This window comes from Lissotriton helveticus, chromosome 1_1, assembly GCF_964261635.1.
Source record: "Lissotriton helveticus chromosome 1_1, aLisHel1.1, whole genome shotgun sequence".
NCBI classification, from domain to species: domain Eukaryota; kingdom Metazoa; phylum Chordata; class Amphibia; order Caudata; family Salamandridae; genus Lissotriton; species Lissotriton helveticus.
Genome location: NC_136057.1, coordinates 1,890,376,975 through 1,890,396,027, shown reverse-complemented (window position 1 = coordinate 1,890,396,027; position 19,053 = coordinate 1,890,376,975). Strand labels below are relative to the sequence as shown.

At 43.6% G+C, this 19,053-nt stretch overlaps 1 protein-coding gene across 1 annotated transcript in view; it reads left to right on the top strand.

The window, feature by feature from the left end:
• Window positions 1-19,053, top strand: part of LOC144754567 (dimethylaniline monooxygenase [N-oxide-forming] 2-like) — a 207,655-nt gene that overhangs the window by 173,765 nt on the left and 14,837 nt on the right. The window contains exon 8 of the mRNA XM_078642512.1: window positions 4,138-4,210. Within this exon, the coding sequence (XP_078498638.1) occupies window positions 4,138-4,210 (73 nt within the window). The remainder of the gene's footprint in view (window positions 1-4,137; window positions 4,211-19,053) is intronic.

Below are 19,053 nucleotides of genomic sequence, written 5' to 3'. Positions count from 1 at the left end.
TGGTTAGGCACCATCGGTTTGGCCACCCAAGGCCGTGGGGTGTCGGGGGCCGGGGAGCCTTTTAGGGTTGGATCTTCTTACCATCTACTGGTCGTGGTTAAGGGGACCTTCTGGATTTAGGCTGTAGGCGTCGGCTGGAGGCTTGAGGCAGGTCTGGGGTTGCCAGATCCCTGGTCAGGATCACCGGGCAGATCTCCTTGTGGTGTTTGCCCACTTGAGCTCGGGCCGTTTATGGTGGGTGCAGAGTGGTGCGGATACGGGCTGTCCGGCCAGAGCCAGAGGTTGCAGATGAACAAATCCGGTGTTCACGGGAGACAAAGTCTTTGTGGTTGAAAGCAGGTAGGTCCTCCAGGGTTTTTGAGGCTGCTGGCTGCAGGACACACCAGGATTTCGCAGGAGCAGGTTTGAGGTGGGCGTCTTCCTCTTGCTAGCTTCAGCATGGCTATTCGGTCCTTGTTCTTCTTTACTTGTTGCAGGTTCTTGTCTGCTTTCTTGGTTCAGAGCTGCCCCCTAAATACTGATACTGTATTTAGGGGGCATTTTAGGGGTCTCGAGGTTAGTAGCCAATGGGCTACTGACCTTAGGGTGACTACACCCTTGGTGTACTCACCCCACATGGGGGAGTGAACACAATCCCTAATCCTGATTGGGGAGTGCCTGCCATCCGCAAGATGGCGAGCACTGAAAAGTGGGCTTCACCTCGCCTTCCCCACCTGAGAGGGTGGCGGTGGCAGAGGTGGGCACACCTTCTGGGCTGGCTAGGTTTTACCTGCCTGTCTTCCCGCTGAAAAGGAGGGGAGACAGGAAGGGGGCCTGCTCCTAATATCAGGAGAGGCTTGGGTCGCATTACTAAGGCTGTCAGGCCTTTGATGCTCCCCTGCCATAGATGGCTTTTCCAGGCCTGGGGGAGGTGTGAACACCTCTGCCCAGGAAAAGGCTTTGTTTCTAGGCTCAGGAAGCGAAGTTTCCCACCCTAGAAATTCAGAAACATGTCTCGTGGTGGCAGGCTGGTGTGTACCAGTTAGAGAACCTACCAGAGGCTGGGCAGTTTTCAGGGGGCATCTCTAAGAAGCCCTCTGTGTGCATTTTTCATTAAATGCCACACTGGCATCAGTGTGGGTTTAAGGTGCTGAGAAGTTTGATAAAAATCAGGGATCAAATCAACCAAGAAGTGGAGCATATCATCCTTCTCAATGTGCTCCGGAAGGAGTTAGAGATACCAGATATCCTTACTTCTGTCTAGAATAGCATTGAGACACAATTCCACATCCACCTAGCGCCCCTCAACACTAGACAGTCTGGCCTGAAAGGAGTTGATGCCATTTCACAAGAGCTGTACTTCCGAGTTCGTTGCGGAAACCGTGGAGGACATCTGTGGAATGGATCCTTTAATCTCAGCCAGTTCGGTTAAGACAGAGTGCTGAGGGTGGACTCTGGAAAACCAGAAACTGAGGAGGAATTGGTGGATGGCGCCTTGACCCGGGCTACATTAGCCATGGCTTCTGGGAGCATGAGCTGACTAGCAAGTCTGGATTTCAACATGAAGGAGGCAAATTGGTGTTCAAGACAGGCCCACAGGGTGAGAAACCCCAATATGCCGGAGTTCGTCAGGAGGTGAGAGAGGACGGTAATGAAAGGGTTTGTGGCTCACCAGTGGAAGCAATGTGTTGCGGCTGTATAATCTGCTGGTGAACCTCAACTTTAGGTGGCCTCCTAGCACTGTTGTAGAAACAGAGAAGTACCACTACAAATGCTGCTTTTCATCCAAGAAACTGATCTGGTTACCAATTGCTAGCACAGAGTACAAAATAAGGTGACAGTGCTGTAAGTATCCCAGTTCTGGAAACTGCTGTTCCTCAATAAAACCCCACGGAACCTGGTGTTACATACTCGGACAGAAGAACCGAAAAAACAACACTGAACCTCCAAAGTGGCCGATACTTTCAGGTTGTGGCTTTTGTACTTCAACTGGATGGCAGAATATCTACTACTTCAGTTGCAATTGTGTACTACTCCTAAGTGCATGCGTTAGAGACAGTTCCCACTTCATTAGTGTATTTAAAAACCTCCCCTATGATACCTCCAACAGAACCTAGTGACCAGGGACAAATTCGATGTATAAGAACTTCTTCAGCTTGATGCTGATGGCAACCTTAATTGATGTTGCAACTCTTGGTCACATGGTGGCGGTAGATGCTTTCTCTTCTCAACGTGCCTCACACGGGAGGGGAGATGACGTGCCTGCTTCACTCGACATCGAGTCTACTCAGTGTGAAGTATGAAAACAGCTCCTCGGACTTCAAGTACACCAACAGGGGCGGCTCTAGGCTCATGGCGGCCCTGGGCAGGGAGCGTAGGTAGGGGGCCCCGGAAGAGGGGGGCCGGGCGGAGCGTGGAGGCCAGTGAAGAGGGGGGGGGGGTCAGGGTGTTTGGGAGAGGAACAGAGCCGGAGGCCACCAAATCCCTGCCAGGGGCCACCACGCAAATATGTATCCATCCTCAGAGGATTATTATATTAAGGATACATATTGGTGTGGTGGCCCCTGGGGTTTGGTGGCCCTGTGCTGGTGCACAGCTTGCATATGCCTAAGGCCACCCCTGACACCAACCCCTTCGTAAAGTAACCGTTTTGGGTCTTATCTATTTAAGAATAGGCAGGACGAGTAGTCATTTTCTTTGGCGTCCAGCACGCGCCCCCCGACACTGTTTTCAGCTGCATTCACTCATCCAGCAAACATCCAGCAGACATGCGTGGCGGCAGAGCCAGTGGAGACCGCATTGGTGGGAAGGCTGCCTTCTGTGACTGTCCCGTTATTGGCAAGCTCTAAAACTAAACTAACCTGATATCCGGATGATTATTTTGTACGGTTTCTAAGAACTCTTTTAACATAATCCATTGCAAGGTAGTGTGCCCAGACTAAAGCAACAGGACTCTGTGATGGAATAAAAAAACTGCTTGAAAATACCAAAATGGCTTGGTATTAATACTTATGCCCAGCAGGAACTTAGCATAAAAGTACTGCTTGGTTGTGCCATAGGATTTTGGCTCTCAAGCACATGCCCTGAGACTGCTGCGGGCCTCATTTATGAGAAGGGACGCACCGCTACGTCACTTCTCAGTGCGCCCTCCTTGCGACATGATTGATGGGTCATATTTACTGTATGACGCATCATGTCGCAAGGAGTTACAGATACATCAGTATTAATGACGTATCTGTATGGTGCAACATTGATGCATTGATGGAGTGTGTCACAAAAGCGACGCAGCTCCAGCAATGTGTCCTTTCAGATGGGGCAAGCAAGTGAAAGGGGCTGCGTCAGTCTTACGCCTGCTGCGAGGCATGCGTAAGATATTGACGCATTTGCACCCTAGAAGTGGCGCAGTGAATTCTGGTAGATTTACCTGCGTCACTTCTACGAGGCTTACTTACGTGGGAACGCCCACCCTGCATACATTATACCTGACGCAGGTATAATGTAGCACAGGGGTTTACAAAGTGTCGCATCTGCTTAGATGCGTCACTTTGTAAATAGGACGCATCAGGAGGCATGTTTTATGCCGCCTATGCGTCACTGAAAGTGACGCAACGGAAGCGCAAAACTGTCGCAAGACCTCATAAATAGGGCCCCTTATACTTAGTAGTGTTGTTAGGAATGCCAATGGAGGAATGTCTGCAAGTTATTATGAACAAACAATTCTTAGAGCATTGTGTTGTCAGTCACTCAAAATGTGACTATTAAAGGTACATTGAGAGATCCTGGATTTGAGATGTGCTTGTGGTCATGACCAATGCAGTCAGGTGAAGGGGCATAAATCTTTGTATTCGCTGACTTTGGTCTGACAAACACAAAAACTGCACCTCCATGATTCTCATATTCAGCTGGCAAATGTGCTAGCATAAATGTATTGGCTACTCATGAATGTAGTTGAGGGTCTTGGTCCAGACTGCCATGTTCCAGATGACTCCATGCATTCCTGTCTTACTTACCGGACCAAACATGACGTAAATGTAAGCATGTTCTAACTATTGAATAACTGTACGTCATAATTCAGGATAGACTCATTAAAATACATACTTTATATGGAAACATGATTCAAGTGTCTGTGTAATTAGAATATCTGCTTCTCTTTTCTAGGGCACATTAAGCTACCACCACTGGAGAAATGCATGGAAGATATTTCTAAGAAGAGCAACGTGATAAAACAAAGGTAATACTTCTTCCATAACGAATGCATATGGCTCCAACCTCAAACTCCATCCCTTTCCATCATACACTCCAAGATAACTGCTTGAGCATTCGCAAAGAGTATTTCTTGGTTTATGGCCAGTTACCTGTATATCAATCTCTAGGATCATCTTCAGCTTGATGGCACCAGGTCTTGATGCTCCATCATGTATGGCATTAGACCTTCTGACTTTTCCCTTCCCAACCAGCTGGGAGTGCTTTAAATAAATAAATAAATAACAGAGTTTTACGCAGCGCGAACTTGACCCGAATCGGGTATCATATCGCTTAACGTTGCACCAGTTGCATTAGATGAGGACACATTAATTTTTGTTAGGCACGCGGAGATTAAGTGATTTGCTCAGAATCACAGGATGTTCAGCATCACTGCCGAGACTCAAACCTTGTTCCAGGGTCGATCTCCCTAGCCGTTAGGCCAACTCTACTCCCTGTTGTATAAGTGCTCTCCAAAATCATTAAATGATACAGAATGCTATAGACCTTTCTGGATATTAAATTTTTTATTTTTATTTCTTTCAACATGGTAAACATTTGAAGGGCCAATACAATATGCTTATACCAGGGGAGCATGCCACACAATGCTTCTGGATATACAAAGTAGACTAATAGTGATTGCAGCTAACATGAATATAAAAATAGACCATGGGTACAATGAAATAACGCCCATCAGTATGTAAAGCTAGAGTTTATCATATATCACTGACAAGATGTATTTAACCACATGAATTGCAGATGGGAGCAGTTTGCTAACAGGTCCCTGTTAACATATACTACTGTACTAATTCAAGTGTTCAGTTCACCATATCTTTGTAATGTTTCAACTCTTTAATTCTCCTATATCTTAATTCTTTTGAAGGGGATTCTATTTAGCGACATTGTGGCGATAATTCAAGCATTCAGTTCTCCTTGTTTTATTTGTGTTCTCCAGTGTTTTTTTTTTAAACATTTCTTTTGTCCTCATTTGTACTCAGCTGATATATATTTGAGAGTTCAAGTGAGAAAGCAGAGACAAGACGCACAGAGCAAGAAGCCCGAAGGCTTACGGCTTTAGGTTCACCAGAGTGAGGGCTCCCGATCACTCCGTTCACTGAAGGCATGTTCTTGACACTTGGGGCCCTCACCTGGCCTGGACCTTTATCCTCGTAGTCTATAACTCAACCTCCCAAACTCCCTCTCCAATATGACAGGTCCCACAGAATACTTTGCACCAGGATTATCAGTCCAGACCTTATGGACTTTCCCTGGGCTGTATGGCTAAACATAATCATAGGACTGAAATCACTGTCATACCAACAGAAAAGAGAAGAAAGTGAAAGAGAGAATTCCCTATCACAGAAGATCCTGCTTTCAGAATGTTCAAACAAAAGAAAAGAAACAAAATCTACCAAGAAAAAGGAAGAAAAAAAAGGAGAAAATATAAACATTTAATAAGCCCTGGCTATTTTGGCCTATAATCTACCCTTATCTGGATTTACAATAATCATCCCATATATCCCAAAATCTTGGGTTTTTTTGTTACACGTATTGCCCTATCTAACTTAGCAACCCTGTGTATCAAATTAATCCATTCACACTCTAACGGAGAGACAGGCAAAATCCACTTAATGCACAATTCCCTACGTGCCAATAAAATTAAAAGAAACATTAAAGTTTTATGCTTTTTCGAGATACTGGTTGTTATATCCTTGTCTGGGATTACCCCAAAAATTACCTGTGGGAGACTCACCTTGCCTTCAAACACCATAATGCTGGAGATCGTCTCACCTACTTTATCCCAAAATGGTTGAATAGCGGGACATCGCCAGAACATTTGTGCTTCGTCCGCATCCATTTCCCCACACTTTTGGCACTTCACTCTTTTGGAACCAATTTTTGATAATCTTCTCGGGGTCCAACACACTTTATGAACAGTAAAAAAATGATTTTTTCTTAGTGGTGCAGCTTTGACACTTTGCCATAAAAGAGATAGAGATACTTGCCATAAGGTATCCAGATCGTAGCTCGGTAGCTCTTTCCTCCAGATGGATCCGGACCACTGCTGCGAGTCTTCATGAGATTGAATCAGCTGCCAATACCATATGGCAATTTCCTTCTGTCCCACTGGAAAAGTAGCTGCCTTCCGTTCAAACCATCCATTTTCATTACCAGCTATTTTGAGTGATTTAGCCCAGCTTACTAGTTGGAGGTATTTAAATTTAGATACGTCCCCCTTTGTTATATCCTGAAGTTTTTGCCATGAGATTAGTACAACATCCTCCAACATCTCTCCCTACCTTTCTATTCCATTGTCTTAAATTACTTTGGCAAGAGAGTCTTGTAAGCAAATTGGAGTTCCCGGTGAGTTCCATATCGGGGCCAATGTACTGTAATAGGGAATGCGTAATAGTACTCTTATTTGATGCCACCCCCTACAAGCTGCCAATAGGACTTTCAATTTCACTTTCTTGTAATATTTTGGGTCGCCGAATTTAAACAAGAAAAACCTGGCGTGGGATTTAAAAACTGATGTTAAGGCCTGAATTAATGGTGAAAATACAGGTATGTCGCCCAATAGTTGTCTGAAGATTTTTAGATGGAATGCCCTCTGGTACTGCAAAAGGTCTGGAGACGCTATCCCTCCATTTTGTTTTCTAGCCCTGAGCTTTCGCCAGGCTATCCGAGGACTTTTTTTTGCCCATATGAAACTAGTAAAAAGACTTTGCACCTTATTTATCAATTCCTTCTTAAACTCCAGAGGAATGGAATTAAATAAAAAAGTATACTTTGGGAGAATTACCATCTTTAACAAATTTGATTTCCCTAAGAAAGATAGAGGGAGAGCGTCCCATTTCTGTAGTTGTGTCCTAACTTTCGCTGTTACTTTATCGAAATTGGCCTTAGCTATTAGCTCAATTTTCTGTACAACCTCTATGCCCAAATATCTAATGCTTTGCTTAATCTGCTCGCAACTATAATGTGTGTTTCATTGCATAATTTCTGTTTTATCTTGATTCACTGCATAGCCTGCTATTTCCCCAAAACTTTTTTATGATATCCCAGATGGCTGTTATTGATTCTTGTAAATGACCCGTAAAAACCATTAAATCGCCTGCGTAAAGGCTTATTTTCTTCTCCCATCCATTACATACAAAAGGAATTATTTCCTGACATTTCCTTTGCTTAATAGCTAGCGGCTCGATATTCATGTCAAAAAGTAATGGGGAGAGGGGGCACCGTTCCTTGCCTGGTGCCTCTACCAATTTTAATTTGCGGTGAAAGGGTTCCGTTTACCAAAACTCGTGCAACTGGGCTATTATATAAAGATTTAATAACTTGTGAAAAATTATCTCCTAGATTGAAACGCCAAATTATTTCTTGTAAAAACACCCAGTTAACCCTATTAAACGCTTTAGCTGCGTCACAGGTCATAATTGTTAGGGGTTTGACGTTTGCAGTGGCCAAATCAATTGTTCCGATTAATTCCTGAGTTAAATCATGAAGGTGTCTGCCCTTAATAAAGCCCTTCTGGTCCCCGTGAATCAAAAGACCGACCACCCTCTCCAATCTCTTTGTGATTAATTGTGTAAAGATTTTGTAATCTGAGTTGAGTAGGGAGATCGGTCTATACGACTCACAGAGCCTTGGATCTTTGTTGGGTTTTAGTAGTACGATTATAGTTGCTGCTAGCCATGATACAGGTAAGTCTTGTTTTGAAATGTAAATAGAGTTGAACAGATCCAATAGAATGGGGGCTAATTCTTCCTTTAAAATAGAGTATATTTCGTTAGTTAAAGCATTGGGTCCTGCAGCTTACCCTTTCTTTAAACTTTTGATACCTCTGTAAATTTCCTCAATCGTGAAGGGTGCTGATAAGTCATCCCTGAGTTCTTCACTAATACATGGGAGATCTATATCCTGAAAAAAGACTGCTATTCGTTCCGTATCTGGACTTAAATTCTCTCTTGAAAAAATGATGAGATTGCTTGTTTAATCCCTCCTTCTTCCGTTTCCCCTAGCCCAGTTTCTGGACATTTAATTTCTTTAATAGTATTCCTAGCTAGGTTGTTTTCCATACTAAGAATTTGCCGCAGCCTTCTCCGTAATCATGGTTCGCAAATTTGCTCGACTCCCATTTTTGTGTTATTCTGATCTCCAGGTAGTCAGCTAAATTAGCCTTAGTTTTTGTTAATTCAACTTCATTGGTTGTGTTTTGAGAATCTTTTAAATTCCCCTGTGCTCGTTTAATTGCCTCTTCTAATACATGAAGTTCTTTCTTTTCCTTTTTCTTATAGGATGTACCGATACCAATTAATGTACCTCTGACATACGCTTTAAACGCATCCCAAACTTTATCCAAAGGTGCAGACCCGAGATTAATACCGAAGAATTCATTTGTGGAATGTTTCAGTGCCCCTATTATTGTTAAGTCGGACAGTAAGAATCTATTCATTGTCCATCTCCTTTCTTCTACGTTATGTCTTATCTCTAAATATAGAGACACTGCAGAGTGATCGGACAGGTGTTCTGGTATATGCGATACCTTGCTTATTTATTGACTGATCAAAGTCGAAACAAAAAAAAAAGTCTATTCTTGATCTATGGCCGTCTTTTTTTATTATGAAAGGTATATCTCCCTGCAGCTTGTCGAGGTTTAACACCCTTTATAGTCCAAATATCTATCAAGCCTAAGTCATGCATTAGTTGCTTTGCTACTGCCCTCATTTTTGGAACTACCCCTGCTGAGCTCCTAGATGTAGAGTCCTAAATTGGGTCCAAAGGGATATTAAAATCACCCCCCATAACAATAGGAATATTCACCTCAAGTAAATGTAAAAATAATGTTTTAAGTGGTGCTGTATCGTCTATATTAGGACCATAGTAATCCACTAAGGCTATCCAAAAACCCTGTACTTTTACCTTTACTGTAACCCACCTCCCTAATGGGTCAACCAGTGTGTCTCCTAATAAACTGTGACAAGATTTTTTAATCAGTATTGCTACCCCTTTTATTGTAACCTATTGAGAGGTATATATACAGTGATCTAGCCAAGGCTGGTATTTTATTATTTCTGGCCATTCCTCTTTTGACAGATGTGATTCCTGAATAAAAATAATATCTGAATTACAAAGCCTCAGGTATTCTAAAATTCTTTGTCTTCTAGCTAAAACCCTTAAACCATTGACATTCCATGTCATTATCTTCAGGCCACTAAATTTAGTTTGTACAGACATTCCATAAAATAAAACAAACTACACTTTCCTTGGTAGCTTAAAAAACCTAACCTACGGCTGTAACAATTGAGGACTCTATTTAATTTTTTCCCCAAATGCTGCCCCACCCTTTGTGATTGCAATTCTGCATTTTTTTATTAAATTTTATTTTGCTATCTGTGCCCCACCTCATCCTCCCTGGGGAACCCTCCCATTCTTCTTGAGGTATAATGTTACACCTCTTTTTGAGCTTTTCCCTGTCTCAACGGGCTTCTAGAAACAAATTCCTTACTAATGTGGCTATCCTTTGATTCCGTCTATAAAGACTCTTACTTCGTTGGGGTCTAGAAAATTGTGCATTTTATTAATTAGCATCACTCTCAGAGATGCGGGAAATCTAATTGTTGCTGTTGCACCTAGATCCTTTAACTCAGCGATGTATTTACAGAGTTCCCATTGGCGATCAAGCATGGTACGTTATTTCAATTGTTTAGCCTGGGGTAGAAGGGCGATTGTGATTGGAAACGTGATAAATCTGACCTGACACGGTATGACCAGTGATTTTCTTTGTATGAACCTGCTTTCAGTGCCCCTGAGAGTATCCTTTCCTTCAACGTATATGTTCTGAAATTTACCAATTTCCTTCTCGCTGACTTTTATGCCTGTACAGTGACATCATCCTACAAGGCCAACACACTACCTACAAGACACTTCTAAAATAACCACATACAAACACACACACACAACAAACAAGAACAAGGAGTAAATCACATAGTTCCAGAAACATTTTACATTTATACCAAGTAGGTTTACAATTTGTTTCAGGTAAAAATTAATGAGCCTCAATAGCAGTCTCTTTCTGCAATAAACTTCAACAACACACCAGAATCCAGGAATGTTATCTTCACTTGGAAGACTCAAACCTGTAGTTTTCTGTTGTCACAATGGTCTTAACTTCATGTTGTCTGTAGCTGGTCCCCGTTGTACCAGAATTTCCCTTCAAATCGATTCCCTAATCAATCCCCCAAATCAGTATTGTTTATTAAATGATAGAGCTTTAATCCTCAAATGGTTCCAGGTTCTCTTGCGTTGCAAAGTCACACAATTACACCACAGCCTAACTACCCTCCAAGCTTCAGATAAACAGAGCTCTTATTTTCCTACATAATCTTTCTGGTCTATTAGCACATTTTACCCAAGTCTCATGTTATGACAACATGCACCTTTTTCTATTTTAATGTATATTCTTCATCTGTTGCTCAATCACTTTTCTCTCACCATTTTCCCCATTTCACATATTTCTGAATTCTATAATGTGCCATTCATGGCATAACCTAGTTACAAAAATCCTTCCTTTTAATAATTCAAAGATAGACCTTCCCATAACAAAATGTGGGGTTGTCCTACGAGCCATCCGAGAGGTTTGTGCACCCTTATGTTAGATTCTGGGATGGAACTCTGAAATCTCCACACATGCATCTGCCCATGCCTCTGCACCATCAGCTTCCTACACTAAAAAGTAGCAGAGTTGGGAAAACACCAAACCCATAACAACACTGGGGGGGGCGAAAGGGGGGGGATGATTCTCTGACATTTTGCTCTGTGTTAGTTTCACAAAAGTGTCCTTAACCAGTACAAATGTTTTTTTCCTGATTCACTTTCCAATGCCAAACGTGTTTTGCGCTGGAAAGTACCCAAAGGTAACAAAAAGCAGCTCAAAATGCTGCTTTGTACTACTTTACGTCAAGAGGGAATTACATGGGTGGGACATGGGCATTCCGATGCTAAACCCTATCCACTAACATTAGCAGACAGGGTTCAGCGCCAAAAGCATGCATTAAAAGGAGAAATGTTTTCATTTCTCCTTTCTTTTCCAACTTTGCATGCGTGCTGCACTGTTCAGCAAGCATACAAAGTAGGAAAGGGTTTTTCACTTGTCAAGCCATAGTATTTTGTACAGGAAGGATACACTTCCTGTACAAAACCTATTGTAGACTCTATTGTAGACTCTATGGCGCTAAGATGTGTGCCTGGTGCACAGCAGCTGATATCCGCACCGGTGCTAGGGAGGGGGGACGAGAGAGACATATTTCTGAAGATATGGCGCTCTCCTGTTCTCTCCCTGTCACGCAACACAGCACAGCATGTTTGCCCTGCATTCCTTGACACCTTTGAGAATCTAGGCACAAGTGTCAGTAGTACAATGGTACTGCCCGAGAAGAGGCATGTCACGCTTTTGCTTTGGTGATCCCCGTGTCAATGATAAGCCACACACCCAGACTACCCTGCCTATGAGATCCTGACATCCTCCTGCAAGGCAACCATAACTGCACAACCAACTGAGTGGCTTATTTTACCACAAAATTCATGCATTTCTCTTGACTTTTGCCTTTCGAATGACATTGAAAAACTTTTGTTTTTAATTCTACTCCTCTCCTCTGGCACGGATCAGGATCATTGTGGGCTTTCCCAATAGACTGATAAAAGTCTCTCAGGTGATGTAATGTGTGTGCCTATTGTCCAATTTTCCTCATGATTATCATTCATGATAGAAGTTCAGTGAACTTAAACCAGTGCCACAGTATTCAGCCCAGACCTGGTTGAATGATTGTTGGCTTTCAGTGGCTCAGAAGTGCTACAGTTGGCACTCCCCTCTTTCGGGCCTGAAGACTTACAGCATGACACAGATTTTTTTTTCTGATCAGGCAACCTGCAGAACTAAATGAAGGCATGAAACAGGGCATGTGGTCAGTTCTTTTGGGTCGGACGCCAAAACATCTCAGATTTTTCACTTGTTCACTCTTTGGACCTCAAAAGATCATCTGATCTTCCTCAGCGGAATTCTGTCCCATAACAAAAACTTGCAGCGCTTACGAATCTAATTGCATGCCTTAGTTAATGGATTGGGGGAAACAGCCCTAGACTCTAGTTTTGTGCCTATTCAGCATTTTGGCAGTTTTTTAAAAAGCAGTAGCACACTGTTGTATCTTCCCTCTTCTCTTTTGGTTCCTTCCTCGCCCCTCCATTTCTGCCCTGTCGTACATTCCTAGAATGTTGTGAGTGTTCTATGGTGCACTCTTTTGTGCCAACGGATTTGCTCACTGGTTTTTGGATGCCGTTGCTGATACCCATGCTAATTAAAGCTACTGAACACTTCTACTGTTTCTACTGAATTATTTCACTGGCGACGAGTTGTTGTGAGGAGAATAACGTCACGACATTCTACCAATAATGGATTATTTTTGCATTTATATTACCCTGCACATGTTTGTCAGTGCTCAAGGAATATGTGCAGGGCATACTTATCTTGCAGTCCGAGTCAGAGCTGTAGCTGGGGCTGGTTTGGGGCTGCAGGGATAGGAACAAGGCTGTTTGGGGATCTCATATGCGGGGCCTTTGGTCACTATGGGGCAAATTTTCAAGCACGGCATTAAAATTATCGCCGCTTTAGTGGCAGAAAACTGCCGCTAAAGCGGCGATAATGGGATTGATAATAAGCCCTGGAGAATTCCAATAGAAGCCCATGTTGACAACAGAACATGGGCTTCTATTGGAACTCTCAAGGGCATATTATCAAGCCCATTATCGCCGCTTTAGCGGCAGTTTTCTGCCGCTAAAGCAGCGATAATTTTAACGCCGTTTCTTGATAATATGCCCCTATGGCACCATCTTCCAGTACACCAAGTTCCTTTTCACACAGCATGAACAGTTTTCCTCACAGAGCACAGCAATGAGCCTGTAATGTCAGATTTATTGTGACGGTTTTGATTTATTTATGCTGTCATCATATTTACATTTTTCCAATGTATGAACTATCAATGGCAAAATAATTACTCATAAAACAATGTATGGCTCCCATAGACTTTGCTCAAAAAGGCACCCACGTTCGTCTCATGGATACGGCTCCTGTACAACAGTCCGGTGGCGCGTGTGACGGCTAATGGTCACATCTCCCGTGAAATACCACTGAATAGGAGAACTAGGCAGGGATGCCCGCTCTCACCTCTACTGTTCGCAATAGTCTTGGAACCACTAGCCACAGTCCTTAGAACCACCCCGTTACTTAAGGGGATACGCTGGGGGGAGAACTGGGAAGATCGAGTCTCCCTCTACGCTGATGATATGCTGATTTATCTGACAGACCCAGAGACGGGTATACCAGAACTATTGGCGCTGTGTGAGAGGCATGGGTATGCGTCCGGATACAAGATCAACTGGGCGAAATCAGTAATCTATGAACTTAAGGGCCCCTCTCCAACTCTTCCCAGTACCTGCCCATTGACAATAGCGGATGTCTCATTCAAATACCTGGGGATACAAATAACACGTAACGCTACAGATTTCTATGAGCGGAACCTGTTGCCACCACTAAACCGTTTACGGAGAGACGTCAGACACTGGAAGAACCTTCCTCTGACACTGCTGGGGAGGGCAGCGCTGTATAAAATGATAGCGCTGCCACGCCTCTTATATGTGCTGGAGAACGCACCGAGTCTGGTGCCACCACGCTATTTCCAGAGGGTGACGGCGGTGGCGACTGGTTTGCTGTGGGGAGAACGTCCGGCTCGAATTGCACATCTGAAGCTCAATAGGAGCTGGTACGACGGGGGGATAGCACTGCCCAACATACAACTATATTATTGGGCGGCGCAACTGAAAGTTTTTAACCAATGGATACATGCCCCACAGGACGACCCCGCATACCAAGCAGACAGAGCACAGTTGGGAACACACAGTTTATTGGCGCCACTATACCACAAAGGACTGACGGCGAAACTACTGGGCCCAACCAAGCACACCGTGGCACTGTGGCATAGGGCGCAGGCGAGACTAAAGTGGGGGGGAGTCATAACAAAACAAACACCTTTGTGGGACACTAAGGCGCTGGGTCAGTTGCGGCACAGCAAAGGATTCACCCAGTGGGACAACATAGGAATTTCCACAGTGGGGGATATGTGGTCAAATGACGGGGTGGTCCCATTTTCGCACCTCCAACAACACTATAACCTGGGTCCCAATGAAACCTACAGATATGTCCAAATTAGGTACGCGCTCATGGCAGCGATACCGGCAGGTACAAATGTCCCAGAGTCCTCCCCGCTGGAGGACTGCCTACTCACAGACTACATACAGACCAGTGCTACCTCCCTCACATACCGTAAACTGTTACATAATGTGCCTGATCCCCTAATTAAGCTGCGGGAGACGTGGGTGAGTGAACTAGGGGACATGGATGAGACAGAGTGGAATGCGGCCATGGCCTCTCCGAGGGAAGCGGGCATATCGGCTAGGTTTAGACTAGTGCAACTTAAAATTCTACACCGAATATATTTCACGAGGACCACACTACATAAGTTGCACAGGGCGGAGCATGCGTACAGTCTTAGGGGTTGTGGAGAGGAGGGTACCTTCCTACATACAATCTGGGAATGCCCTACTATCATGGACTATTGGCGCCAAGTAACACGAACCATTTCTCAAACTCTAGAAACAACACTACTGCCTGACCCCCGTATATGCATACTGAATGTGTGGGGCCCTAATGACCTGACACGTCAGGGTCAGATATGGGCCATAGTGGGCATCATGGTCGCCAAGCGGGATATAGCACAGAAGTGGGGGGCGGTGGACGCGCCAACATTGGCCCAGTGGTGTAGGAATATGGACACACTTATGGTGACTGAAAGGGTGGTATATGAAATGAGAACTAACCCGCGCAAATGGAATAAAGTGTGGCTACCCTGGAACACATACCGGGGGGACCTGTGTGAACCCCTGTCCGAAGAGGACGCAGAAAGCTCTGAGGATGAGGAGGAGGAAGGGTGAGGAGCACTTATCATGACCCAGTAGCAGTGCGAAACTGACTAGCTGAAAGCTACTGCAATGGCGATGACCGCACGCGAGGAAACACTCATGAGGAGGGGGATAGCGTAGGTACGCACGATGGACACAGGTTGAGGAACACACGTAGCTAGGAGAAATAATGTAAGAAACGTACAACACTGTTGAGTCGACTGTTTTGTTATGTTCGGTAAAAAGTAAAAGTAAGAGGAAATTTGAGTTTAATAATGTGAGATAGTGTTGTCTACATGCCGTAATACTCAGACATGCTGTTGAACCGGAGGTTGTCGACTGAATAGCTGTGTAACATGTATTAAATAATAATGCTTAAGGATAGCAGCCGGCCTCAGGGTTGTAGGCGTGATGCTGTGTGATATTGACAATTATCAATAAAACTCTTACGAACCCAAAAAAAAAGGCACCCACGTTGTGCACATCAAAATAATTTGTAAGGACATACAATAGTGCCTAGATAAGCCAGAGGACTAAATGTTAGCACCCTTGAGGGGTACTTACTAGATGTCAGAATCTACCTACCATCCTTCTAATTTGAAAACTGCATAGCGTTGAGTAAGAGTCACACATGTTTCATGCAACATTGAAAGGAGGCCATGCCTGCCTTTGTAAGCAGTGTGTAATTATAACCAACGTCCCCATATGTCCCTTCCGGCACAATCCCCACCCAGAAAAAACACAATATGGCATTTTCGAAAGAACATGCTAATCTAGCTATGGCTTGCAGAAATGGTCACTTGACTCTAGAGTAGTCCCCAGAACTGGGCATGACACTCCAGATGAGCCTTTCACAGCTGTACAAAATACTTCCAAAGGTGGCATAAGAACTGGATTCTACACTTCAATAAGTGGTCAGAATATCCCAGAAAGTAGAGTGGTTTGAGTGTGTCATCTGCAGCACAAGGGTTGATTCCTTGTGGAATCAAATCTGCCTTTCATCCTGCTAAATACTATAATCTAAAATGGTAGAGATTCTAAGCAGAATGTATATGTATAGGAATACATTTTGATATAAATATATGAAATACACTACTGTCTTCCCATGCACCTGCAGAGTACATTTACATGATGTGCAGCTATATAAGAGCTATATATAAAGCTGCACACGTAATTTAAAATGTATACATCTTGCCTGCATTATCAGTCGTTGGCTGTGAAATCACAACTAAGCATCCTAGAAGCTGCACTGCTTTCCAAGTAGAGCTTCCTTCAAACATGGCTCATGGCATCTGGTATCTGAGTAACCTATCTCTGCAGGACAGTGCACCTGGAATTGCTTCAACGTCAGTCACTCTGAATTCTCTCTTCCTTCACCAGACAAGTTGGGATTTATGCACACATTGTAATTCCTTTTACTAAGTAACTGAGGCAAGTAAAGCTAAAACATAATATACCCAGGATACATTTATGTGCGCAGGATAACAAAATGAGGCTTCTTTCGAAACCAAGATACAAGCTTAGGTCACCTGCTGTCCTAATATCTTTAAGTGCCTATTTTATATTCAGATTTCTTCATCTGTTGCATGGATTTTAGGAAGCCGAAGCAAAATAGCATGTTGCCATTCAGTTGCTCTACAGCCCTATTATTTTCGGCTGTTTGGTGTCATCTGGTATGTGTTCAGGATTGCCTGTGGCATCTGTGTGCACTCATCTTTTTGCCTTATCACAAACTTCAGTTGTTGCTTCTAGATTTTTTGACTTTGGAGTATATATGTGCATTAAAAAACAATAAGGGAAATCCTGCGTTTATAATTAAATACCGGCTGATGACAACAGGCACCATTCGATATTGCAAAGTCATCTAAAGTTGTAGTCAGGGCAAGCATGTATTCCTGAATCAGATTGCATGACCCACTGTATAGTAATTGTATAGCTACTCAATCCCTGGCGGCACAGCACTCAAGATAATATACTGCATCGCTAAACACTTATAAGGTCCCAAAGGACACTGCACTCCAAACCAAAACACATACGTAAAAGACATTGGCATTTAAGACACTAATAGCTCTAACTCTCACAAATGCGAGACCTATTGCATTGCAAATGCTTGTTCTAGAGTGTGTTATGCAAAATGGTTTTAAGTAAACAAAATGAATCTCCCTGAGGGCACAGTGAACCTGCTAAACAAACAGAGAGCAAACAGGAAAGGGCCTGCCTTAAGCCAGAGAGGCTGAACTAATCCGGGTAATTATGTGATTACCTGAAACCAGCCTCGAAATACTTACGCCGTCACCAAGTTGCAAATTTGCAAGGTGAACAAGTCCAACAAACACTAGAAACTAAATTGCTTATACCTACAAGTCTGAATCCCGACCTCGGCACTAGAGTCAAAATCGTGTGATTCTGGGCACTTAATTTCCCTGCACCAAAAATTACACATTCCTCTCATAGATCCAAACTCCTCCAACACACTACCACCCACCTGGTTTAAAAAATGTAAATTAACTTACCCACTCTGCTGACTCGCCTCCACAGTTTCTCTCTGCTTCTTCTGTCTATCAGCTCTGGTGGTCTCTGCAGCAATTGAAGTCTCCAGTCCTATTCAGGTGCTGCTGTCATGCTGTTGATAATGATAGCGGCATGAGAGCAGCGCTAGGATTGGCTGAAGCGGGCAGCCTCGACGCTCCAGCAGGCATTGGGGGCCTGGGCCTGCTCTCCACCTAGTGATCTTAGACAGCTGGGTGGAGCGGTTTACATGGCACATGTTAGGCTGACCATCGCTAGACAACCGGCCAACCTGAAATGCGCTGTGTAATTTATGGTGGAGTGAGCATCAGTCCCCTGTTACCAGTCAGCAGCAGTTGCCCCGCTCCCAAACACGGCTCGGGTTGCGGAAAGGGAAAAATAAAATAGTAAATTCAATTTCTTGCCATTCTATTTTTCACCTTTTGTAGCGCAGGCAGCGGTGGGTGGAGGGGGATGCTCATTTGCCCTCTTGGAGTGGCCACCACTGCGGAGTCAGCAGATGCCTTGGCCCGCGTCCAGCCCTCAGAGCATCCTCCGGCATATTATTATGAGATCTCTACTCGCCTAGTATGGATCTCATCACCTTATGAGCATCAGCTGATGCAGTGATTGTGTTTTAGGCAGAGCTGAATGCCACGCAGGATGCCAAGTTGATTCAACCCTCTTGGCATGCTTTTTGTCCTGAATAACTAAACCTCCAAAGCGAAGTTTCGCTCTAAGTAGCAAAAAATGTACCTGTTAAAATGTCCCTGTTTTATAGGGAGTTTTTCTCACTGAGCATCAGGAGCAATTTTGTTTTTACTTGTCATTTCCGGTATGCCTCAAAGAGTATTTGTTAAGTAGTCAATGAGTCGAATTACTTAAATACTTTTATTAAGTATATATATATATAAGAAGAACAGGTAGTGCCAGGAAGCACAACTACACGGATCTTCAGCCAGGCTCTAACTGCCTTACTCACAGTAGAACATAGATTGCATATACACATTCTAAGAACCTCATACACGTGCCTTAAAGCAACATGGATTAAATAAGGAATAACAATATAACACATCCCCCTTCCTTATAACGAAATAAAGAACCTGTACAAAAAAAAAGAAAAAGAAAAAAGAAAAATAAAACAATACTTATATAAATAAAAATACATTACCAAGCAACTAATGAAACAGTTTACTTAACATATTCTTTAAGCCAAGTAGGCGGAACTCTTTTCCTCTTAATGCATTCAGCACCTTCAATGGAAGACTCAGTACTCCTGCCAGTAGTAATGTTATTGGCACTATGAGTCCCATT